Source organism: Somniosus microcephalus, chromosome 26 (assembly GCF_052327205.1).
Source record: "Somniosus microcephalus isolate GS21.2 chromosome 26, FLI_Smic_1.0, whole genome shotgun sequence".
Taxonomy (NCBI): Eukaryota; Metazoa; Chordata; class Chondrichthyes; order Squaliformes; family Somniosidae; genus Somniosus; species Somniosus microcephalus.
The window spans coordinates 1508423-1534257 of NC_141012.1; the positions used below are offsets into that span (position 1 = coordinate 1508423).

Below are 25835 nucleotides of genomic sequence, written 5' to 3' on the forward strand. Positions count from 1 at the left end.
CAAACAATTGCTTTAGCCATTCACCGCCAGATCTGGCTGGAGCACATAAAGCATTACCAGGTCCTTCTCTCGTCTGCCAAAATTGATCACTATTCCAGAATCATTCTGGAATGCAAAGATAAACCCCGGCTTCTATTCTCTACTGCTAACCGTCTTCTTAAACCCCTCCCCCCTGTCTCCTCCACCCTCACCTCCGATAACAAGTGTGAGGAGCTCATGGACTTCTTTGTCTCTAAGATTGAGACCATCCGTTCAGCTGCCTCTGCCACTTCCCTTCCTTCCCTTAGCCCACTGGGCCAAACTTCCTCTAAGGTTCCCCCTGCCCTAGCCCTGAACTCACATCTTTCTCCAGTTTCTCTCCGATCTCCCCTCATGACCTCTCCACGCTCATCTTATCCATGAGACCACTTCCTGCTCCCTCGGCCCTATTCCCACCAAACTGCTGACCACCCAACTTCCTTTTCTGGCTCCCATGTTAGCTGACATTGTTAACGGTTCTCTCTCCTCTGGTACTGTCCCCCTCTCCTTCAAATCTGCCGTCATCACCCCTCTCCTCAAAAAAAACACTTGGCCCCTCCGTTGTTTCAAACTACTGCCCCATCTCCAACCTCCCTTTCCTCTCCAAAGTCCCGCAATTCCATGTTTGAATCCCTCCAATCGGGTTTCCGTCCTTGCCACAGTACCAAAATGACTCTCATCAAAGTCACAAATGACATCCTTTGTGACTGTGACAAAGGTAAACTATCCCTCCTCGTTCTTCTTGACTTGTCTGCAGTCTTTGACACGGTTGGCCACTCCATCCTTCTCCAATGCCTCTCCACCGTCATCCAGCTGGGTGGGACTGCACTCGCCTGGTTCCACTCTTATCTATCTAATCGTAGCCAGGGAATCACCTGTAATGGCTTCTTTTCCCGCTCCCGCATCGTTACCTCTGGTGTCCCCCAAGGATCTATCCTAGGCCCCCTCCTATTTCTCATCTACATGATGCCCCTTGGCGACATCATCCGAAAACAGAGCGTCAGTTTCCACATGTACGCTGACGACACCCAGCTCTACCTCAGTACTTCTTCTCTCGACCCCGCCACAGTGTCTAAATTGTCAGACTGCTTGTCCGATATACAGTTCTGGATGAGCAGAAATTTTCTCTAATTAAATATTGGGAAAAACAAAACCATTGTTTTCGGTCCCCGTCACAAACTCCGTTCCCTAGCCACCGACTCCATCCCTCTCCCTAACATCTGTCTGAGGCTGAACCACACTGTTCGCAACCTTGGTGTCATATTTGACTCTGAAATGAGCTTCCGACCACATATCCATGACCTAGCTAAGATTGCCTATTTCCACCTCCGTAGCATCGCCTGTCTCCGCCCTCGCCTCAGCTCATCTGCTGCTGAAACCCTCACCCATGCCTTTGTTACCTCCAGACTTGACTATTCCAACACACTCCTGGCTGGCCTCCCACATTCCACCCTATGCAAAAAGAAGGCTGAGGGTTGACCTAATAGACGCCTTTAAAATTATGAAAGGTTTTGAGAGAATGTTTCCACTTGTGGGGAAGAGCATAACCTAGAGGCCATCAATATAAGATAGTCACCAAGAAATCCAATGGGGAATTCAGAAGAAACCTCTTTACCCAGAGTGTGGTGAGAGTGTGGAACTCGCTACCACAGGGAGTGGTTGAGGCGAATAGTATCGATGCATTTAAGGGGAGGCTGGACAAGCACATGAGGGAGAAGAGAACAGAGGGCTACGCTGATAGATCTTGATGAGGAAAGACAGGAGGAGGCTCGTGTGGAGCATAAATACCGGCATGGACTGGTTGGGCTGAATTACCTGTTTCTGTGCCGTATATCCTCTGTAATCCTATGTAACTTGAGGTCATCCAAAACTCAGCTGCCCTGTGTCCTAACTTGCACCGTCCCGTTCACCCATCACCCTTGTGCTCGCTGACCTACATTGGCTCCCAGTTAAGCAACGCCTCGATTTCAAAATTCTCATCCTTGTTTTCAAATCCCTCCATGGCCTCGCCCCTCCCTATCTCTGTAATCTCCTTCAGCCCCACAACCCCACTGAGATATCTGTGCTCCTCAAATTCTGCCCTCTTGAGCATCCCTGATTATAATCGCTCAACCTTTGGTGGCCGTGCCTTCTGTTGCCGAGGCCCTAAGCTCTGGAATTCCCTCCCTAAACCTCTCTGCCTTTCTATCTCTCTTTCTTCCTTTAAGATGCTCCTTAAAACCTACCACTTTGACCAAGCTTTTGGTCACCTGGCCTAATTTATCCTTATGTGGCTCGGTGTCAAATTTTGTGTCTTAAAATACTCCTGTGCAGCACCTTGGGACGTTTTACTACATTAAAGGCGCTATATAAATACAAGTTGTTGTTGTTAAAATCAGTACCTGTGGCTACAACAGTGTCACAGTAGCCTCACCTGCGGCGATTGCTATTGGCTGACACTGGACCACAGCACTGTACATGTTAAATAATTTTAACGTTCTTTCCATAGTTGACACAGAGGCATCGCCCAGTTGATGAGGACACTCCGTATCCCCTGGTATTGCCCCTAATCGCTGCTCCCAGCTCCTGCCACTCGGTCAGGTACTGGTGCCTGCTGCAATCTGTGGGCAGCAATCCCTGATTTCAGAAAAGATCATTCCCAGACACAGCTCTCAGCCTCAGGAGTCAATAAAGATGATTTTATAATTTAATACAAGCAGACAGGCCACATTCACCCGACTGTTCCAGCCTCCATCAACGTGCGTCACAACTCGATCCCTCATCAGACGGGGGAAGGAAAGAGAGACTTGCATTTCTATAGCGCCTGTCACAACCTCAGGACGCCCCAAAGCGCTTTACAGTCAATGAAATACTTTTGAAGTGGAGTCACTGTTGTAATGTAGGAAATGCGGCAGCCAATTTGCGCACCGCAAGATCCCACAAACAGCAATGAGATCAATCACCAATTAAACTGTTTTAGTGATGTTGGTTGAGGGATAAATATTGGCCAGAGAATCGGGGAGAACTCCCCTGCGCTTCTTCCAAAAGTGCGGCAGTCCCTCAGTACTGCCCCTCCGACAGTGCGGCGCTCCCTCAGTACTGCCCCTCCGACAGTACGGCGATCCCTCAGTACTGCCCCTCCGACAGTACGGCGATCCCTCAGTACTGCCCCTCTGACAGTACGGCGATCCCTCAGTACTGCCCCTCCGACAGTACGGCGATCCCTCAGTACTGCCCCTCTGACAGTGCGGCGATCCCTCAGTACTGCCCCTCCGACACTGCAGCGCTCCCTCAGTACTGCCCCTCCAACAGTGCGGAGCTCCCTCAGTACTGACCCTCCGATAGTGTGGCGCTCCCTCAGTACTGCCCCTCTGACAGTGCGGAGCTCCCTCAGTACTGTCCCTCCAACAGTACAGCGCTCCCTCAGTACTAGTGGGGTGGATGAGGGAAATGCTGTGGATGTGGTTTACATGGACTTCAGTAAAGCTTTTGACAAAGTCCCGCATAGGAGACTGGTCAAGAAGGTAAGAGCCCATGGGATCCAGGGTGCCTTGGCGCGTTGGATCCTAAACTGGCTGAGTGGCAGGAGGCAGAGGGTGATGGTCGAAGGTTGCTTTTGTGACTGGAAGCCTGTGTCCAGTGGTGTACCTCAGGGATCGGTGCTGGGTCCCTTATTGTTTGTGATCTACATAAATGATTTGGATGAGAATGTAAAAGGTATGATCAGTAAGTTCGCAGATGACACGAAAATTGGTGGGGTGGTAAATTGCGAGGAGGAAAGCCTCCGGCTACAGGACGATATAAACGGGTTGGTCAGATGGGCGGAAAAGTGGCAAATGGAATTTAACCCTGAAAAGTGCGAGGTGATGCATTTTGGACGGACAAATAAGGCAAGGGAATACACAATGAGTGGTAGGACCCTAGGAAGTACAGAGGGTCAGAGGGACCTTGGTGTACATGTACATAGATCCCTGAAGGCAGCGGAGCAGGTAGATAAGGTGGTTAAAAAGGCATATGGGATACATGCCTTCATTAGCCGAGGCATAGAATATAAGAGCAGGGAGGTTATGATGGAGCTGTACAAAACGCTGGTGAGGCCACAGCTGGAGTACTGTGTGCAGTTCTGGTCGCCTCACTATAGGAAGGATGTGATTGCTTTGGAGAGGGTGCAGAGAAGATTCACCAGGATGTTACCTGGGATGGAGCGCCTCAGCTATGAAGAGAGGCTGGACAGGCTGGAGTTGTTTTCCTTGGAGCAGAGAAGGCTGAGGGGGGACCTGATTGAGGTGTACAAAATAATGAGGGGCATAGATAGGGTAGATAAAGAGGAACTTTTCCCCTTAGTAGGGGGGTCAATAACAAGGGGGCATAGATTCAGGGTAAGGGGCAGGAGATTTAGAGGGGATTTGAGGAGGAACTTTTTCACCCAGAGGGTGGTTGGAATGTGGAACTCAATGCCTGAAAGGGTGGTGGAGGCAGGAACCCTCACAACATTCAAGGAGCATTTGGATGAGCACTTGAAATGCCATTGCATACAAGGCTATGGACCAAATGCTGGAAAATGGGATTAGACTGGACAGGGATGGATGGGCGGCGCAGACACGATGGGCCGAAGGGCCTCTTTCTGTGCTGTAAAACTCTATGACTCTATGACTCGATGAGTACTGACCCTCCGATAATGAGGCGCTCCCTCAGTACTGACCCTCCGACAGTGCGGCGGTCCCTCAGTGAGGCCCATCCGACAGGGCGGCGCTCCCGAAGTACTGCCCCTCCGACAGTGTGGTGCTGCCTCAGTACTGCCCCTCCGATAGTGCCACACTCCCTCAGTATTGATCCTCCAACAGTGCAGCGCTCCCTCAGTACTGCCCCTCCGACAGTACAGCACTCCCTCAGTACTGACCCTCCAACAGTACAGCACTCCCTCAGTACTGCCCCTCCAACAGCGTGGCGCTCCCTCAGTACTGCCCCTCTGACAGTGCCGCGCTCCATCAGTACTACCCACCCGACAATGCAGAGCTCCCTCAGTACTGCCCCTCCGACAGTGCGGCGCTCCCTCAGTACTGCTCCTCTGACAGTGCGGCGCTCCCTCAGTAGTGCCCCTCCGACAGTGCGGCGCTCCCTCAGTACCGCCCCTCTGACAGTGCGGCGCTCCCTCAGTACTGCCGCTCCGACAGTGCGGCGCTCCCTCAGTATTGCCGCTCCGACAGTGCGGCGCTCCCTCAGTACTGCCCCTCCGACAGTGCGGCGCCCCCTCAGTACTGACCCTCTGACAGTGCGGCGCTCCCTCAGTACTGCCGCTCCGACAGTGCGGCGCTCCCTCAGTACTGCCGCTCCGACAGTGCGGCGCTCCCTCAGTAATGTCGCTCCGACAGTGCGGCGTTCCCTCAGTACTGCCGCTCCGACAGTGCGGCGCTCCCTCAGTACTGCCCCTCTGACAGTGCGGCGCTCCCTCAGTACTATCCCTCTGACAGTGCGGTGCTCCCTCAGTACTGCCCCTCTGACAGTGCGGCGCTCCCTCAGTACTGCCCCTCTGACAGTGCGGCGCTCCCTCAGTACTGCCCCTCTGACAGTGCAGCGCTCCCTCAGTACTGCCCCTCTGACAGTGCGGCGCTCCCTCAGTACTGCCCCTCTGACAGTGCAATGCTCCCTCAGTTCCACACTGGAATGTCAGCCTGATTTTTGCACTCAAGTCTCTGGAGCTGGATTTGATCCCACGACCTTGTGACTCAGAGGTGAGAGTGCGACCCACTGATTGAGATTGTGGGCGAGGTTGGCAATGGGCAGATTAATGCATGGACACACTGGGCGTGTGCCCAGGGGCACCAGCCAGGGGATAGATTCATTAAAACCTAACATATTGTTATTAACGTAGTGTGTAAACATTCACTGGGGCTATTTGTTCCTGCATTTCACTACATGCTGGAGATTGAATGGATCGCGTGTTTGAGGCTCTTACTGACAGGACAGTATCTGTTGTTTCCACAAAGACTGATTGTCTGCTTAAGATGGTTTATATGAAGCTGCTCGATCGGGCAGTGTCGAGGGACCTTGCCTCACGAGGAGGTGGCATCAAAGAATCTTACAGCGCAGAAGGAGGCCATTCGGCCCATCGTGCCTGTGCCGGCTCTTTGAAAGAGCTCTCCTATTAATCCCACTCTAATAAAAACAGTAAATGCTGGAAATACTCAGCAGGTCAGGCAGCATCTGTAGAGAGAGAAACAGATTCAACGTTTCAGGTGGATGACCTTCCGTTAATTAATCCCACTCCCCCGACCTTTCCCCACAGCTCTGCAAATTTTTAATTTTCCAGTATTTATCCAATTCCCTTTTGAAAGTTACTATTGAATCTGCTTCCACCGCCCTTTCAGGCAGCACATTCCAGATCACAACAACTCGCTGCGTAAAAAAAGTTCTCTTCATCTCCCCTCTGGTTCTTTTGCTAATTATCTTCAATCTGTGTCCTCTGGTTACCGACCCTCCTGTCACTGGAGGCACTTTCTCCCCATCTACTCGATCAAAATACTTCATAATAAGTCCTAAGAACTTTAATAAGTTCCAGGTGTTATCAAACTTTGGCCTTTGTACCGAGAGATGAATTTTGATCGGAGTTTGCCCTCTCAGTGGTGTTGGAGCCACATTTGAGGAAACACATCAGCGCTCACCGTGGCAGGGCTGTTGGTAGCTCCACGTTGTCTCTCGGCATCAGGGAAAGTCCATGAGTGGAGCTCGAGCAGGCCAGCTCCTTATCAGCTGCTGATAAGATGCCCTCATATAGAGCCCGGCCTGTGGGACTGGGACACTGAGCTTCAGGAGGGCCAGAGCACAGGCAGGTGAGAGGAACACTGAGTGCAGCAACTGTGGCTCACACTGCTCCAACCCGGGGAACACGCAGGGTTCACTCACTCACCTGGGCCCCGGGTTCACTCACTCACCTGGGCCCCGGGTTCACTCACTCACCTGGGCCCCGGGTTCACTCACTCACCTGGGCCCCAGGTTCACTCACTCACCTGGGCCCCGGGTTCACTCACTCACCTGGGCCCCGGGTTCACTCACTCACCTGGGCCCCGGGTTCACTCACTCACCTGGGCCCCGGGTTCACTCACTCACCTGGGCCCCGGGTTCACTCACTCACCTGGGCCCCGGGTTCACTCACTCACCTGGGCCCCGGGTTCACTCACTCACCTGGGCCCGGGTTCACTCACTCACCTGGGCCCCGGGTTCACTCACTCACCTGGGCCCCGGGTTCACTCACTCACCTGGGCCCCGGGTTCACTCACTCACCTGGGCCCCGGGTTCACTCACTCACCTGGGCCCCGGGTTTACCAGGTGTCTCAGCGTAAGCTCACAGTGTCCCAGACAACTGGTCGAGGCTGACATTTGATATCCAGAATACTGTTTAATATTTACAGTCAGCTGACAGTTTAGAATTGAGTGGAGTTCAGAGGGAGAGAGTAATACTCTGAATGTCCTGTAAATATGTGAAAATGATTTTCAGTGGGGAGAAAGTTCCACTCAGAAAGCAATGACGGCTGATTAAGGAATTAATCTCTCAGTCTAACTCTGATTTTTGTCTTTTTACAGAATCGCTGAAAAGAAAGACAGAAACTGTATTTAATTTGCGCCGTTTGAGAAATCAGCCATGTGTTCCAGGGCAATCCTTGTGCTTGTAGCCGCCATCTTGGTCTCAGGTATGTGTTTCTCATTTTCCTGCGTTTTTTGACTATTTGTGAACTGTTCATGGACCTCACACATAAGATCCTCACGCTCTCTGGGCCACTTTGATCTCAGCTCTCGCGCTCAGAGACCAGTACGTTGCCTGTTCTACCATTCAGTGTCTCTTTGGGGAACGACCTGCTTCATCCTTGTGTCTGGGCTTGTTTTAAACCCCGGTCCCAATTGTTCCAAGATGAGGGATTTTACCAATGAATAATCCAGCAGTGATTCCCCAGAGGGGAGCACCGGATTTATCCTTTTATTTACCGATGGGCAGCCAGCAAATGGGATTTGGTGAAGTCTCCCTTGGACCATCACCAGCCACTTGTCTGTGAAATGAACAGCAGATTAATTGAATGTTCTTGTTGTCCTGCTCTGATATTCCCATTTCCTTCCTCCCTATAGGCTCCCAGGCTGGTGTCAATGGAGATCAGGGCCGAGATGCCTTCTGGGATTACATCAGCCAATTGACCAACGATGCCAAGGACGGCATGGATCAGATCCAGGGCTCGGAAATCAGCCAACGACTCAGGTGAGTAACGGGTGTGAGCTGGCTCCGTCAGTACCGGCCAGGCTCTTGGGGCACAGTATCAAATGGTGGCTCAGCAGACTGAGATTTTAAGTTAAAGCTTCTTCTGCCTGCTTTATAACCAACCAGGAACCAGACTAGAGATTGAAACAAAGCACGTTACCCACAGGGAGCAGTGGAACAGACTCTCTGCAAAACTGAAAGCTCCTTCAGCAACAAAACTTGATCAATAGGTGTAGGTGTAGGTACAGGAATGGATAGGTGAACACACGTGAATAGGTGTAGGTACAGGAATGGACAGGTGAACACACGTGAATAGGTGTAGGTACAGGAATGGATAGTTGACCACACGTGAATAGGTGTAGGTACAGGAACGGATAGGTGAACACACGTGAATAGGTGTAGGTACAGGAACGGATAGGTGAACACACGTGAATAGGTGTAGGTACAGGAACGGATAGGTGAACACATGTGAATAGGAGAAGGTACAGGAACGGATAGGTGAACACACGTGAATAGGTGTAGGTGCAGGAACAGATAGGTGAACACACGTGAATAGGTGTAGGTACAGGAACGGATAGGTGAACACACATGAATAGGTGTAGGTACAGGAAAGGATAGGTGAACACACATGAATAGGTGTAGGTACAGGAACGGATAGGTGAACACACGTGAATAGGTGTAGGTACAGGAACGGATAGGTGAACACACCTGAATAGGTGTAGGTACAGGAACGGATAGGTGAACACACGTGAATAGGTGTAGGTACAGGAAAGGATAGGTGAACACACATGAATAGGTGTAGGTACAGGAACGGATAGGTGAACACACGTGAATAGGTGTAGGTACAGGAACGGATAGGTGAACACACCTGAATAGGTGTAGGTACAGGAATGGATAGGTGAACACACCTGAATAGGTGTAGGTACAGGAACGGATAGGTGAACACACCTGAATAGGTGTAGGTATACCTAAGTGTAGGTGATGAAATAAAGACTCACTATGCACTTGGTTGTACTTAAAGCAAGGCTTTAATCGACTTGTAACAACACATGGAGGTCTAGTTAGTAGTCACTAGCTTCCTGTTTCCAGATTGTCTCTGGTCAAGATGGGCCCACGCCCGAGTACTTATACTCCTCGGATGGCGCCATCAGCTGGCCATTCATTAGTACTTCCTGAGTTACTTCTTGTAGAAGTTGCGATTTATGACAGTAGGTATAGCACAGATGCAGATAAAGTTAAATATAGTCATAGCTATGGGAAGGTGTAGGCAAAGGTTAGTTTAGGTGTAGGAAGAGGCAGATATAAGGTACAGGTGAGCAAAGGCACAGGTACAGGTGAATAGAAAATTAAACGATGTGTGCTGTAAAACAGGCTACTGCCTCGCGATCACCAAAGACCAATTTCTCCCCCAATATTCTAACTGGGCTCTAATCAACGGTCTGTAACGGTTTAGCATCACCTCTTTGCTTTTGTACTCAATGCCGTTATTTCTAAACCCAGATACACTTTGCAGCGTTATCAGTACCTTTAAAGATGTGTTTCGCGGCTCCTCTGCGCCTTGTTGAGTTTTAGTGTAAATGTCCTCATTGAATCATAGCATCCTACAACACAGAAAGAGGCCATTCGGCCCATCCTGCCTGCGCCCCCTCCTTATTCTTCCTCCCAAAATGTAACAGGTAGGAAAGGAGTGAAGGAGCGAAGGATATTGGGGGCATCACGCTCTCTCCTCCCAAAGACCAGCTACAAATTACCGTGAAAGGCTTCATGGTTCAAAAGTCCTTTCTAATTCTGTGCTCTCCTTCCTTCTCTTGTGTTTTGTACAATATTTGTCTGAGAATTGCACTTGGACATGGCCCCTTTTCTAAATAACTGTGTCCATATTCTATAATAAGGTTAAGAATAAATGTCTCCTGTTTTCCAGTTATCTTATAAAGGATAACCTGCAGAGCGTCAATGGCTATGCTGAGGATCTCCGCCAGAAACTGACTCCCCTTACAGACAGCCTTCATGTGAAGATGACAGTAGACGCTGAGAACCTTCGCCAACAGATCAGGCAGGAGCTGGAAGACCTGAGGGCGAAACTTTCTCCTTTTGCTGATGGGGTCCACCAGAAGATCATCAGGGACATTGACGAATTTCATCAGAAGCTGACACCTTACGCCGAAGAACTCCGCCACCAGCTGAACAACAATGCTGAGGAACTTCGCCAGACATTGACTCCCTACACCAAAGAGCTTCAGGCCAAACTCGCAGAGAATGCAGAGAACCTGAGGGAAGTTCTGACTCCGTACGCTGAACAACTGCAGCTGAAGATCAATGAAAACGTTGACAATCTGAGTCAGAAGGTGGCCGCCAATGCTGAGGAGTTCCGCACCAGGTTTGAAGAGGAAATCCAGGAGCTCCGCAATAGCCTGGCTCCCTATGCCAAAGACGTCCAGGTCAAGATGATCCAACAGATTGGTGAAATGACCCAGAGGGTTGTTCCATACGCCGAGGAGCTACAGGCAAAGGTGAATGAGAATGTGGAAGTTCTGAAGCAAAGGCTGGTCCCTTACGTGGCAGAACTGAAAGTAAAGCTCAACGAGAACGTGGGAAGCATGAACCAAAATTTGGCCCCATACATCGCAGATCTCAACAGCAACATGATCCAGAGAATCGAGGAGTTCCATCAGAACATGGCTCTTTACTCTGAGCAGCTGAGCAAAGTGGTCAGCCAGAATATGGAGGAGGTGCGAGAGAGACTTGCCCCGTATGCAGACAACATTCAGCAGGACCTTCAGATCCAACTTGCAACTTTGTGGGATAACTTCCGTCAGAACTTGGAGAACTAAATGTGAAATAGAAAGTGACTCAGCCAGACTGTGGTCCAGGAGTGTGGGGTCTTCTTGGAGCACAGAGCACTGTGTCTTTGATTTGAACTGTTTTCAATGTATTTAAAATCACTGTTTAAAATACTAGAGTGTTGACTATAAAATATGGACAAGCAATCTTTAAATGACTTCAGAACAGATAATGTTTCCGTGTTTTATTTCATCATTGTGAAGTGTCAGTCAGTAAATATCCAGTTTCTCTAATGATCTTATCTCATTGGCACAGATTCCTGAATTTGGAGGGTGGGATGGTTTTTCGGCCCATAATATCCCCATGAATTCTGTCAATGCCTAATCTTGGTCAATGAAACAAGATGCACTTAGAGCATTGGGCACAAGGATCCTCTCTCCCCCGCCGGATGGTTTCTGTCTCTCACTGGCCCCGTGTCTATCACTAGTGATATTAATGGTATAGGAGGAGTTCTCAGTGTGACTCTGGCCTGAAGCTGGGTTTCTAACTCCTGTTTCCCAGTCACAGCTTCCAACTCCCTAACTGCTCAACAGGACAACCTCAAACCGCCCCAACCACCTCTCACCCCAACAGCTCCCCAAGCCAATGGCCCCCGCACTAACTGCTGGCTCATTTCTAGTGGGTTCCAGGTGTCCCCACACAAAATGTACAAGTTTTAAATTGAAAATTACAAACAGGCCGTTGGGTCTGTCCAGCCCGTGCTGGAATTTATCCTCCACATGATCAGTATCCTAATCCCAGGTCCCCTCCCTGTTCCCAGGGCCCTTTATCCCCCTTTCCTCCAGCACCCTCTCTAACCCATTCTTCAATATTGCCCCCGGTCTCTGCTTCAGTCACTGACTCCTGGAGTGAATTCCACAGCCTCACAACCCGCTGTGCTTTTCCTGCTCTCTGTCCTAAATCTCTTACATTAAATCTTCTATCTATAGCTGTCTCTTTCTATCGACTCTGTCCCATCCCATCCTGCTGCTTAAATTGAATATTGCCTGAATACGGGGGGCAGGGATTACGGTCCCTGATTAACCCCGGACCGCGCATCACGATGTGGGCAGCGTGTAAAATCAATCCTGCTGCTGATTTTAATCATTCCTGCGAACAGCCAGCGGTACTCGGCTGCTGATTGGCTGCACACATCAGGAGCATGCTCGATATCAGAGTGCAGATCCTTAAAGACCAGAAAGAGGAGGTGGAAACTATGTTTTTACCAAAATGTACTAACTTGCATTTACTGATACTGAATCATAAAATAATAGCATCATATAGCATCTTATAATACTAATGTGAAGCACCTTGGGACGTTTTACTACGTTAAAGGCGCTATATAAATACAAGTTGTTGTTGTTAAAATCAGTACCTGTGGCTACAACAGTATCGCTGTAGCCTCACCTGCGGCGATTTCTATTGGCTGACACTGGACCACAGCACTGTACATGTTAAATCTGATAAATAGTTTTAACGTTCTTTCTGTAGTTGACACAGAGGCATCGCCCAGTTGATGAGGACACTCCGTATCCCCTGGTATTGCCCCTAATCGCTGCTCCCAGCTCCTGCCACTCGGCCAGGTACTGCTGCCTGCTGCAATCTGTGGGCAGCAATCCCTGATTTCAGAAAAGATCATTCCCAGACACAGCTCTCAGCATCAGGTGTCAATAAAGATGATTTTATAATTTAATACAAGCAGACAGGCCACATTCACCCGACTGTTCCAGCCTCCATCAACGTGCAGCACAACTCGATCCCTCATCAGACGGGGGAAGGAAAGAGAGACTTGCATTTCTATAGCGCCTTTCACAACCTCAGGACGTCCCAAAGCGCTTTACAGTCAATGAAATACTTTTGAAGTGGAGTCACTGTTGTAATGTAGGAAATGCGGCAGCCAATTTGCGCACAGCAAGCTCCCACAAACAGCAATGTGATCAAAAACCAATTAAACAGTTTTAGTGATGTTGGTTGAGGGATAAATATTGGCCAGGGTGACGGGGAGAACTTCCCTCCTCTTCTTCCAATAGAGCCATGGGTGTTTTACGAGAGAGCAGACCTCTCAGTTTAACCTCTCATCCAAAAGATGACACCGCCAACAGTGCAGCGCTCCCTCAGCACTGCCCCTCCGACAATGCAGCGCTCCCTCAGCACTGCCCCTCCGATAGTGCAGCACTCCATCAGCACTGCCCCGCCAACAGTGCAGCACTCCCTCAGTACTGCCCCTCCGACAGTGCAGCACTCCCTCAGTACTGCCCCGACAACAGTGCAGCACTCCCTCAGTACTGACCCTCCGACAATGCGGCACTCCCTCAGTACTGCCCCTCCAACAGTGCAGCGCTCCCTCAGTACTGCCCCTCCAACAGTGCAGCGCTCCCTCAGTACTGACCCTCCGACAGTGCGGCGCTCCATCAGCACTGCCCCGCCGACAGTGCAGCACTCCCTCAGCACTGCCCCTCCGACAATGCAGCACTCCCTCAGCACTGCCCCTCCGATAGTGCAGCACTCCATCAGCACTGCCCCGCCAACAGTGCAGCACTCCCTCAGTACTGCCCCTACAACAGTGCAGCAATCCCTCAGTACTGACCCTCCGACAATGCGGCACTCCCTCAGTACTGCCCCTCCGACAGTGCAGCGCTCCCTCAGTACTGCCCCTCCAACAGTGCAGCGCTCCCTCAGTACTGACCCTCCGACAGTGCGGCGCTCCATCAGCACTGCCCCGCCGACAGTGCAGCACTCCCTCAGTACTGCCCCTCCGACAGTGCAGCACTCCATCAGCACTGCCCCGCCGACAGTGCAGCACTCCCTCAGTACTGCCCCTCCAACAGTGCAGCGCTCCCTCAGCACTGCCCCTCCGACAGTGCAGCACTCCATCAGCACTGCCCCGCCAACAGTGCAGCACTCCCTCAGTACTGCCCCTCCGACAGTGCAGCACTCCCTCAGTACTGCCCCTACAACAGTGCAGCACTCCCTCAGTACTGACCCTCCGACAGTGCAGCACTCCCTCAGTACTGCCCCTACAACAGTGCAGCACTCCCTCAGTACTGACCCTCCGACAGTGCGGCACTCCCTCAGTACTGCCCCTCCGACAGTGCAGCGCTCCCTCAGTACTGCCCCTCCAGAAGTGCAGCGCTCCCTCAGTACTGACCCCCCGACAGTGCGGCGCTCCATCAGTACTGCCCCTCCGACAGTGCAGCAGTCCCTCAGGAGGACAAAGGGCTTAATTAAGAGTGGGGAAGACAGATTATGAGAGTAGGTTTGCAGGGACCATAAAAACTGACTGTAACAGCTTCTATTGATATGTGAAGGGAAAAAGATTGGTGAAGTCAAGCGTGGGTCCCTTGCAGTCAATATCAGGGGAATTTATAATGGGAAACAAAGAAATGGCTGACCAATTAAATGGTTCTGTCTTCACAAAGGAGGACACAAACAACCTCCCAGATATGTCGGGAACATTGGGTCTAATGAGAGGGTGGAACTGAATTAAATCAGTATTTGTAGTGAAATGGTGCTAGGGAAATTGATGGGATTGAAGGCCAATAAATGCCCAGGGCCTGATAATCTACATCTTAGGGTACTTAAGGAAATGGCCCTAGAAATAGTAGATGCATTGCTGGTCATCTTCCAAAATTCTATAGACTCTGGAACAGTTCCCATGGATTGGAGGGTAGCTAATGTAACCCCACAATTTAAAAAAGGTGGTAGAGAGAAAACGGGTAATTATAGACCGGTAAGCCTGACATTGGTAGTGGGGAAAATGCTCAAGTCCATTATAAAAGATGTAATAGCAGAGCACTTGGAAATCAGTGACAGTATCGGACAAAGTCACCATGGATTTACAAAAGGTAAATCATGCTTGACTAATCTACTGGAATTTTTTGAGGATGTTACTGGTAGAATAGATAAGGGAGAACCAGTGGATGTGGTGTATTTGGACTTCCAGAAGGCTTTCGATAAGGTCCCACATAAGAGATTAGCATGCAAAGTTAAAACACATGGGATTGGGGGTAAGGTACAGACTTGGATAGAGAACTGGTTGGCAGACAGGAAGCAATTAATTGGAATAAACGGGTCTTTTTCCAAGTGGCAGGCAGTGACTAGTGGGGTACCGCAGTGATCGGTGCTAGGACCCCAGCTATTCACAATATATATTAATAATATAGACAAGGGAACTAGATGTAATATCTCCAAGTTTGCAGATGACACAAAGCTAGGTGGGCGTGTGTGCTGTGACGAGGATGCAGAGAAACTCCAGTATGATCTGGACAGGTTGGGTGATTGGGCAGATGCATGGCAGATACAGAATAATATGGATAAATGCGAGGTTATCCACTTTGGTGGCAAAAACAGGAAGACAGATTATTATCTGAATGGCAATAGATTGGGAAAAGGGGAAGTGCAACGAGACCTGGGTGTCCTTGTGCACCAGTTGCTGAAGGTAAGCATGCCGGTGCAGCAGACGGTTAAGAAGGCAAATGGTATGTTGGCCTTCATAGTGAGAGGATTCGAGTACAGGAGCAAGGATGTCTTGTTGTAGTTGTTCAGGGCCTTGGTGAGACCACACCTTGAGTATTGTGTGCAGTTTTGGTCACCTTATCTGAGGAAGGATGTTCTTGCCATGGAGGGAGTACAGTGAAGATTCACCAGACTGATACCTGGGATGGCAGGAATGACGTATGAGGAGAGATTGGGTCGATTAGGCTTATATTCACTAGAGTTTAGAAGAATGAGAGGGGATCTCATTGAAACTTACAAAATTCTAACAGGACTAGACAGACTAGATGCAAGAAGGATATTCCGGATGGCGGGGAGTCCAGAACCAGGGGTCACAGTCTAAGGATAAGGGGTAAGCCATTTACGACTGAAATGATGAGAAATTTCTTCACCCAGAGAGTGGTAAAGCTGTGGAATTCTATACCACAGAAGGCAGTTGAGGCCAGAAGGAGTTAGATATATTTCTTAAGGCTAAAGGGATCAAGGGATATGGGGAGAAAGCAGGGACAGGGTACTGAATTTGGATGATCAGCCATGATCTCATTAAATGGCGGATCAGGCTTGAGGGGCCGAATGGCCTACTCCTGCACCTATCTTCTATGTCTCTATGTTTCTCAGTACTGCCCCTTACAACAGTGCAGCGCTCCCTCAGTACTGCCCCTCCGACAGTGTGCTGCTCCCTCAGTACTGCCCCTCCGACAGTGATGCGCTCCCCCAGTACTGCCTCTCTGACAGTGCGGCGCTCCCTCAGTACTGCCCCTCCGACAGTGTGCTGCTCCCTCAGTACTGCCCCTCCGACAGAGATGCGCTCCCCCAGTACTGCCTCTCTGACAGTGCGGCGCTCCCTCAGTACTGCCCCTCCGACAGTGTGGTGCTCCCTCAGTACTGCCCCTCCGACAGTGTGGTGCTCCCTCAGTACTGCCCCTCCGACAGTGCGGTGCTCCCTCAATACTGTCCCTCTGACAGTGCGGCGCTCCCTCAGTACTGCCCCTCCGACAGTGCGACGCTCCCTCAGTACTGCCCCTCCGACAGTGCGGCGCTCCCTCAGTACTGCCCCTCTGACAGTTCGGCGCTCCCTCAGTACTGCCCCTCTGACAGTGCGGCGCTCCCTCAGTTCCACACTGGAATGTCAGCCTGATTTTTGCGCTCAAGTCTCTGGAGTTGGATTTGATCCCACTACCTTGTGAATCAGAGGCGAGAGTGCGACCCACTGAGTGAGATTGTGGGCGAGGTTCGCAACGGGCAGATTAATGCATGGACACACTGGGCGTGTGCCCAGGGGCACCAGCCAGGGGACAGATTGATTTAAACCTAGCATATTGTTATTATCGTAGTGTGGAAACATTCACTGGGGCTATTTGTTCCTGCATTTCACTACATGCTGGAGATTGAATGGATGGGGCGTTTGCGGCTCTTACTGACAGGACAGTATCTGTTGTTTCCACAAAGACTGATTGTCTGCTTAAGATGGTTTATATGAAGCTGCTCGATCGGGCAGTGTCGAGGGACCTTGCCTCACGAGGAGGTGGCATCAAAGATTCTTACAGCACAGAAGGAGGCCATTCGGCCCATCGTGCCTGTGCCGGCTCTTTGAAAGAGCTCTCCAATTAATCCCACTCTAATAAAAGCAGTAAATGCTGGAAATACTCAGCAGGTCAGGCAGCATCTGTAGAGAGAGAAACAGATTCAACGTTTCAGGTGGATGACCTTCCGTTAATTAATCCCACTCCCCCGACCTTTCCCCACAGCTCTGCAAATTTTTAATTTTCCAGTATTTATCCAATTCCCTTTTGAAAGTTACTATTGAATCTGCTTCCACCGCCCTTTCAGGCAGCGCATTCCAGATCACAACAACTCGCTGCGTAAAAAAAGTTCTCTTCATCTCCCCTCTGGTTCTTTTGCTAATTATCTTCAATCTGTGTCCTCTGGTTACCGACCCTCCTGTCACTGGAGGCACTTTCTCCCCATCTACTCGATCAAAATGCTTCATAATAAGTCCTAAGAACTTTAATAAGTTCCAGGTGTTATCAAACTTTGGCCTTTGTACCGAGAGATGAATTTTGATCGGAGTTTGCCCTCTCAGTGGTGTTGGAGCCACATTTGAGGAAACACATCAGCGCTCACCGTGGCAGGGCTGTTGGTAGCTCCACGTTGTCTCTCGGCATCAGGGAAAGTCCATGAGTGGAGCTCGAGCAGGCCAGCTCCTTATCAGCTGCTGATAAGATGCCCTCATATAGAGCCCGGCCTGTGGGACTGGGACACTGAGCTTCAGGAGGGCCAGAGCACAGGCAGGTGAGAGGAACACTGAGTGCAGCAACTGTGGCTCACACTGCTCCAACCCGGGGAACACGCAGGGTTCACTCACTCACCTGGGCCCCGGGTTCACTCACTCACCTGGGCCCCGGGTTCACTCACTCACCTGGGCCCCGGGTTCACTCACTCACCTGGGCCCCGGGTTCACTCACTCACCTGGGCCCCGGGTTCACTCACTCACCTGGGCCCCGGGTTCACTCACTCACCTGGGCCCCGGGTTCACTCACTCACCTGGGCCCCGGGTTCACTCACTCACCTGGGCCCCGGGTTCACTCACTCACCTGGGCCCCGGGTTCACTCACTCACCTGGGCCCCGGGTTCACTCACTCACCTGGGCCCCGGGTTCACTCACTCACCTGGGCCCCGGGTTCACTCACTCACCTGGGCCCCGGGTTCACTCACTCACCTGGGCCCCGGGTTCACTCACTCACCTGGGCCCCGGGTTCACTCACTCACCTGGGCCCCGGGTTCACTCACTCACCTGGGCCCCGGGTTCACTCACTCACCTGGGCCCCGGGTTTACCAGGTGTCTCAGCGTAAGCTCACAGTGTCCCAGACAACTGGTCGAGGCTGACATTTGATATCCAGAATACTGTTTAATATTTACAGTCAGCTGACAGTTTAGAATTGAGTGGAGTTCAGAGGGAGAGAGTAATACTCTGAATGTCCTGTAAATATGTGAAAATGATTTTCAGTGGGGAGAAAGTTCCACTCAGAAAGCAATGACGGCTGATTAAGGAATTAATCTCTCAGTCTAACTCTGATTTTTGTCTTTTTACAGAATCGCTGAAAAGAAAGACAGAAACTGTATTTAATTTGCGCCGTTTGAGAAATCAGCCATGTGTTCCAGGGCAATCCTTGTGCTTGTAGCCGCCATCTTGGTCTCAGGTATGTGTTTCTCATTTTCCTGCGTTTTTTGACTATTTGTGAACTGTTCATGGACCTCACACATGAGATCCTCACGCTCCCTGGGCCACTTTGATCTCAGCTCTCGCGCTCAGAGACCAGTACGTTGCCTGTTCTACCATTCAGTGTCTCTTTGGGGAACGACCTGCTTCATCCTTGTGTCTGGGCTTGTTTTAAACCCCGGTCCCAATTGTTCCAAGATGAGGGATTTTACCCAATGAATAATCCAGCAGTGATTCCCCAGAGGGGAGCACCGGATTTATCCTTTTATTTACCGATGGGCAGCCAGCAAATGGGATTTGGTGAAGTCTCCCTTGGACCATCACCAGCCACTTGTCTGTGAAATGAACAGCAGATTAATTGAATGTTCTTGTTGTCCTGCTGTGATATACCCATTTCCTTCCTCCCTATAGGCTCCCAGGCTGGTGTCAATGGAGATCAGGGCCGAGATGCCTTCTGGGATTACATCAGCCAATTGACCAACGATGCCAAGGACGGCGTAGATCAGATCCAGGGCTCGGAAATCGGCCAACGACTCAGGTGAGTAACGGGTGTGAGCTGGCTCAGTCAGTACCAGTCAGGCTCTTGGGGCACAGTATCAAATGGTGGCTCAGCAGACTGAGATTTTAAGTTAAAGCTTCTTCCGCCTGCTTTATAACCAACCAGGAACCAGACTAGAGATTGAAACAAAGGACGTTACCCACAGGGAGCAGTGGAACAGACTCGCTGCAAAACTGAAAGCTCCTTCAGCAACAAAACTTGATCAATAGGTGTAGGTGTAGGTACAGGAACGGATAGGTGAACACACCTGAATAGGTGTAGGTACAGGAACGGATAGGTGAACACACCTGAATAGGTGTAGGTACAGGAACGGATAGGTGAACACACCTGAATAGGTGTAGGTATACCTAAGTGTAGGTGATGAAATAAAGACTCACTATGCACTTGGTTGTACTTAAAGCAAGGCTTTAATCGACTTGTAACAACACATGGAGGTCTAGTTAGTAGTCACTAGCTTCCTGTTTCCAGATTGTCTCTGGTCAAGATGGGCCCACGCCCGAGTATTTATACTCCTCGGATGGCGCCATCAGCTGGCCGTTCATTAGTACCTCCTGAGTTACTTCTTGTAGAAGTTGCGATTTATGACAGTAGGCATAGCACAGATGCAGATAAAGTTAAATATAGGCATAGCTATGGGAAGGTGTAGGCAAAGGTTAGTTTAGGTGTAGGAAGAGGCAGATATAAGGTACAGGTGAGTAAAGGCACAGGTACAGGTGAATAGAAAATAAAACGATGTGTGCTGTAAAACAGGCTACTGCCTCGCGATCACCAAAGACCAATTTCTCCCCCAATATTCTAACTGGGCTCTAATCAACGGTCTGTAACGGTTTAGCATCACCTCTTTGCTTTTGTACTCAATGCCGTTATTTCTAAACCCAGATACTCTTTGCAGCGTTATCAGTACCTTTAAAGATGTGTTTCGCGGCTCCTCTGCGCCTTGTTGAGTTTTAGTGTAAATGTCCTCATTGAATCATAGCATCCTACAACACAGAAAGAGGCCATTCGGCCCATCCTGCCTGCGCCCCCTCCTTATTCTTCCTCCCAAAATGTAACAGGTAGGAAAGGAGTGAAGGAGCGAAGGATATTGGGGGCATCACGCTCTCTCCTCCCAAAGACCAGATACAATTTACCGTGAAAGGCTTCATGGTTCAAAAGTCCTTTCTAATTCTGTGCTCTCCTTCCTTCTCTTGTGTTTTGTACAATATTTGTCTGAGAATTGCACTTGGACATGGCCCCTTTTCTAAATAACTGTGTCCATATTCTATAATAAGGTTAAGAATAAATGTCTCCTGTTTTCCAGTTATCTTATAAAGGATAACCTGCAGAGCGTCAATGGCTATGCTGAGGATCTCCGCCAGAAACTGACTCCCCTTACAGACAGCCTTCATGTGAAGATGACAGTAGACGCTGAGAACCTTCGCCAACAGATCAGGCAGGAGCTGGAAGACCTGAGGGCGAAACTTTCTCCTTTTGCTGATGGGGTCCACCAGAAGATCATCAGGGACATTGACGAATTTCATCAGAAGCTGACACCTTACGCCGAAGAACTCCGCCACCAGCTGAACAACAATGCTGAGGAACTTCGCCAGACATTGACTCCCTACACCAAAGAGCTTCAGGCCAAACTCGCAGAGAATGCAGAGAACCTGAGGGAAGTTCTGACTCCGTACGCTGAACAACTGCAGCTGAAGATCAATGAAAACGTTGACAATCTGAGCCAGAAGGTGGCCGCCAATGCTGAGGAGTTCCGCACCAGGTTTGATGAGGAAATCCAGGAGATCCGCAATAGCCTGGCTCCCTATGCCAAAGACGTCCAGGTCAAGATGATCCAACGGATTGGTGAAATGACCCAGAGGGTTGTTCCATATGCCGAGGAGCTACAGGCAAAGGTGAATGAGAATGTGGAAGTTCTGAAACAAAGGCTGGTCCCTTACGTGGCAGAACTGAAAGTAAAGCTCAACGAGAACGTGGGAAACATGAACCAAAATTTGGCCCCATACATCGCAGATCTCAACAGCAACATGATCCAGAGAATCGAGGAGTTCCATCAGAACATGGCTCTTTACTCTGAGCAGCTGAGCAAAGTGGTCAGCCAGAATATGGAGGAGATGCGAGAGAGACTTGCCCCGTATGCAGACAACATTCAGCAGGACCTTCAGATCCAACTTGCAACTTTGTGGGATAACTTCCGTCAGAACTTGGAGAACTAAATGTGAAATAGAAAGTGACTCAGCCAGACTGTGGTCCAGGAGTGTGGGGTCTTCTTGGAGCACAGAGCACTGTGTCTTTGATTTGAACTGTTTTCAATGTATTTAAAATCACTGTTTAAAATACTAGAGTGTTGACTGTAAAATATGGACAAGCAATCTTTAAATGACTTCAGAACAGAAAATGTTTCCGTGTTTTATTTCATCATTGTGAAGTGTCAGTCAGTAAATATCCAGTTTCTCTAATGATCTTATCTCATTGGCACAGATTCCTGAATTTGGAGGGTGGGATGGTTTTCGGCCCATGATATCCCCATGAATTCTGTCAATGCCTAATCTTGGTCAATGAAACAAGATACACGTAGAGCACTGGGCACAAGGATCCTCTCTCCCCCGCCGGATGGTTTCTGTCTCTCACTGGCCCCGTGTCTATCACTAGTGATATTAATGGTATAGGAGGAGTTCTCAGTGTGACCCTGGCCTGAAGCTGGGTTTCTAACTCCTGTTTCCCAGTCACAGTTTCCAACTCCCTAACTGCTCAACAGGACAACCTCAAACCGCCCCAACCACCTCTCACCCCAACAGCTCCCCAAGCCAATGGCCCCCGCACTAACTGCTGGCTCATTTCTAGTGGGTTCCAGGTGTCCCCACACAAAATGTACAAGTTTTAAATTGAAAATTACAAACAGGCCGTTGGGTCTGTCCAGCCCGTGCTGGAATTTATCCTCCACATGATCAGTATCCTAATCCCAGGTCCCCTCCCTGTTCCCAGGGCCCTTTATCCCCCTTTCCTCCAGCACCCTCTCTAACCCATTCTTCAATATTGCCCCCGGTCTCTGCTTCAGTCACTGACTCCTGGAGTGAATTCCACAGCCTCACAACCCGCTGTGCTTTTCCTGCTCTCTGTCCTAAATCTCTTACATTAAATCTTCTATCTATAGCTGTCTCTTTCTATCGACTCTGTCCCATCCCATCCTGCTGCTTAAATTGAATATTGCCTGAATACGGGGGGCAGGGATTACGGTCCCTGATTAACCCCGGACCGCGCATCACGATGTGGGCAGCGTGTAAAATCAATCCTGCTGCTGATTTTAATCATTCCTGCGAACAGCCAGCGGTACTCGGCTGCTGATTGGCTGCACACATCAGGAGCATGCTCGATATCAGAGTGCAGATCCTTAAAGACCAGAAAGAGGAGGTGGAAACTATGTTTTTACCAAAATGTACTAACTTGCATTTACTGATACTGAATCATAAAATAATAGCATCATATAGCATCTTATAATACTCCTGGGAAGCACCTTGGGATATTTTACTACGTTAAAGGCGCTATATAAATACAAGTTGTTGTTGTTAAAATCAGTACCTGTGGCTACAACAGTATCGCTGTAGCCTCACCTGCGGCGATTTCTATTGGCTGACACTGGACCACAGCACTGTACATGTTAAATCTGATAAATAGTTTTAACGTTCTTTCTGTAGTTGACACAGAGGCATCGCCCAGTTGATGAGGACACTCCGTATCCCCTGGTATTGCCCCTAATCGCTGCTCCCAGCTCCTGCCACTCGGCCAGGTACTGCTGCCTGCTGCAATCTGTGGGCAACAATCCCTGATTTCAGAAAAGATCATTCCCAGACACAGCTCTCAGCATCAGGTGTCAATAAAGATGATTTTATCATTTAATACAAGCAGACAGGCCACATTCAACCGACTGTTCCAGCCTCCATCAACGTGCGTCACAACTCGATCCCTCATCAGACGGGGGAAGGAAAGAGAGACTTGCATTTCTATAGCGCCTGTCACAACCTCAGGACGTCCCAAAGCGCTTTACAGTCAATGAAGTACTTTTGAAGTGGAGTCACTGTTGTAATGTAGGAAATGCGGCAGCCAATTTGCGCACAGCAAGCTCCCACAAACAGCAATGTGATCAAAAACCAATTAAACTGTTTTAGTGATGTTGGTTGAGGGATAAATATTGGCCAGGGTGATGGGGAGAATTCCCCTGCTCTTCTTCTAAAAGTGCAGCACTCCCTCAGTAATGCCCCTCCGACAGTGCAGCGCTCCCTCAGTACTGCCCCTCCGACAGTGCAGCAGTTCCTCAGTACTGCCCCTCCGACAGTGCAGCGCTCCCTCAGTACTGCCCCCCCGACAGTGCAGCGCTCCCTCAGTACTGCCCCTCCGACAGTGCAGCGCTCCCTCATCACTGCACCTCCGACAGTGCAGCACTTCCTCAGTACTGCCCCTCCGACACTGCAGCGCTCCCTCAGTACTGCCCCCCCCGACAGTGCGGCGCTCCCTCAGTACTGCCCCTCCGACAGTGCAGCGCTCCCTCATCACTGCACCTCCAACAGTGCAATGCTCCCTCAGTACTGCCCCTCCGACAGTGCAGCAGTTCCTCAGTACTGCCGCACCGACAGTGCTGCGCTCCCTCAGGAGGACAAAGGGATTAATTAAGAGGGGGAAGATAGATTATGAGAGTAAGCTTGCAGGGAACATAATAACTGACTGTAAAAACTTCTATAGATATGTGAAGAGAAAAAGATTGGTGAAGTCAGCGTAGGTCCCTTGCAGTCAATATCAGGGGAATTTATATTGGGGAACAAAGAAATGACTGACCAATTAAATGGTTCTGTCTTTACAAAGGAGGACACAAATAACCTTCCAGAGTTGTCGGGGAACATTGAGTCTAATGAGAGGGAGGAACTGAATTAAATCAGTATTTGTAGTGAAATGGTGTGAGGGAAATTGACGGGATTCAAGGCCGATAAACCCCAGGGCCTGATAATCTACATCCTATAGTAGATGCATTGCTGGTCATCTTCCAAATTTCTACAGACTCTGGAACAGTTCCCATGGATTGGAGGGTAGCTAATGTAGCCCCACTATTTAAAAAAGTTGGTAGAGAGAAAACAGGGAATTACAGACCGGTAAGCCTGACATCGGTAGTGGGGAAAATGCTAGAGTCCATTATAAAAGATGTAATAGCAGAGCACTTGGAAAACAGTGACAGTATCGGACAAAGTCACCATGGATTTACAAAAGGTAAATCATGCTTGACTAATCTACTGGAATTTTTTGAGGATGTTACTGGCAGAATAGATAAGGGAGAACCAGTGGATGTGGTGTATTTGGACTTCCAGAAGGCTTTCGATAAGGTCCCACATAAGAGATTAGCGTGCAAAGTTAAAACACATGGGATTGGGGGTAAGGTACAGACTTGGATAGAGAACTGGTTGGCAGACAGGAAGCAATTAGTTGTAATAAACGGGTCTGTTTACAAGTGGCAGGCAGTGACTTGTCGGGTACCGCAGTGATCATTGCTAGGACCCCAGCTATTCACAATATATATTAATGATCTAGACGAGGGAACTAGATGTAATATCTCCAAGTTTGCAGATGACACAAAGTTGGGTGGGCGTCTGTGCTGTGAGGAGGATGCAGAGAAACTCCAGTATGATTTGGACAGGTTGGGTGATTGGGCAGATGTATGGCAGATGCAGTATAATATGGGTAAATGCGAGGTTATCCACTTTGGTGGCAAAAACAGGAAGACAGATTATTATCTGAATGGCAATAGATTGGGAAAAGGGGAAGTGCAATGAGACCTGGGTGTCCTTGTGCACCAGTCGCTGAAGTTAAGCATGCCGCTGCAGCAGGCGGTTAAGAAGGCAAATGGTATGTTGGCCTTCATAGTGAGAGGATTCGAGTACAGGAGCAAGGATGTCTTGTTGTAGTTGTTCAGGGCCTTGGTGAGACCACACCTTGAGTATTGTGTGCAGTTTTGGTCGCCTTATCTGAGGAAGGATGTTCTTGCCATGGAGGGAGTGCAGCGAAGATTCACCAGACTGATACCTGGGATGGCAGGAATGATGTATGAAGAGAGATTGGGTCGATTAGGCTTATATTCACTAGAGTTTAGAAGAATGAGAGGGGATCTCATTGAAACTTACAAAATTTTAACAGTACTACACAGACTAGATGCAGGAAGGATGTTCCCGATGGCGGGGGAGTCCAGAACCAGGGGTCACAGTCTAAGGATAAGGGGTAAGCCATTTAGGACTGAGATGAGGAGAAATTTCTTCACCCAGAGAGTGGTGAACCTGTGGAATTCTCTACCACAGAAGGCAGTTGAGGCCAAATCATTAAATATATTCAAGAAGGAGTTGAATATATTTCTTAAGGCTAAAGGGATCAAAAGATATGGGGAGAAAGCAGGGACAGGGTACTGAATTTGGATGATTGGCCAAGATCTCATTAGATGGCGGAACAGGCTTGAGGGGCCGAATGGCCT

General features: G+C 49.6%; 2 protein-coding genes across 2 annotated transcripts; both read left to right on the plus strand.

The window, feature by feature from the left end:
* Positions 1 to 6589: 6589 nt before the first annotated feature.
* LOC147100196 (uncharacterized) lies at positions 6590 to 11241 on the plus strand. The gene is made up of 4 exons (XM_085968240.1): positions 6590 to 6827; positions 7579 to 7685; positions 8116 to 8242; positions 10164 to 11241. Exons 2-4 carry the CDS (start codon positions 7637 to 7639, stop codon positions 11071 to 11073), a joined length of 1086 nt encoding a protein of 361 aa, XP_085824366.1. The 5' UTR covers positions 6590 to 6827; positions 7579 to 7636; the 3' UTR covers positions 11074 to 11241.
* A 6372-nt stretch (positions 11242 to 17613) lies between these two features.
* Positions 17614 to 21720, plus strand: LOC147100197 (uncharacterized). Its single transcript, XM_085968241.1, has 4 exons — positions 17614 to 17848; positions 18651 to 18757; positions 19189 to 19315; positions 20637 to 21720. Exons 2-4 carry the CDS (start codon positions 18709 to 18711, stop codon positions 21544 to 21546), a joined length of 1086 nt encoding a protein of 361 aa, XP_085824367.1. The 5' UTR covers positions 17614 to 17848; positions 18651 to 18708; the 3' UTR covers positions 21547 to 21720.
* The last annotated feature ends 4115 nt before the right edge of the window (positions 21721 to 25835 follow it).

Bases quoted from the DNA above. Each gene is read 5' to 3' on its own strand.
- LOC147100196 (XM_085968240.1), top strand. From the start codon at position 7,637: ATGTGTTCCAGGGCAATCCTTGTGCTTGTAGCCGCCATCTTGGTCTCA. The intron at 7,686-8,115 runs GTATGTGTTTCT...TCCTCCCTATAG, and splicing joins AGCCGCCATCTTGGTCTCAG to GCTCCCAGGCTGGTGTCAAT. The intron at 8,243-10,163 runs GTGAGTAACGGG...CCTGTTTTCCAG, and splicing joins GAAATCAGCCAACGACTCAG to TTATCTTATAAAGGATAACC.
- LOC147100197 (XM_085968241.1), top strand. From the start codon at position 18,709: ATGTGTTCCAGGGCAATCCTTGTGCTTGTAGCCGCCATCTTGGTCTCA. The intron at 18,758-19,188 runs GTATGTGTTTCT...TCCTCCCTATAG, and splicing joins AGCCGCCATCTTGGTCTCAG to GCTCCCAGGCTGGTGTCAAT. The intron at 19,316-20,636 runs GTGAGTAACGGG...CCTGTTTTCCAG, and splicing joins GAAATCGGCCAACGACTCAG to TTATCTTATAAAGGATAACC.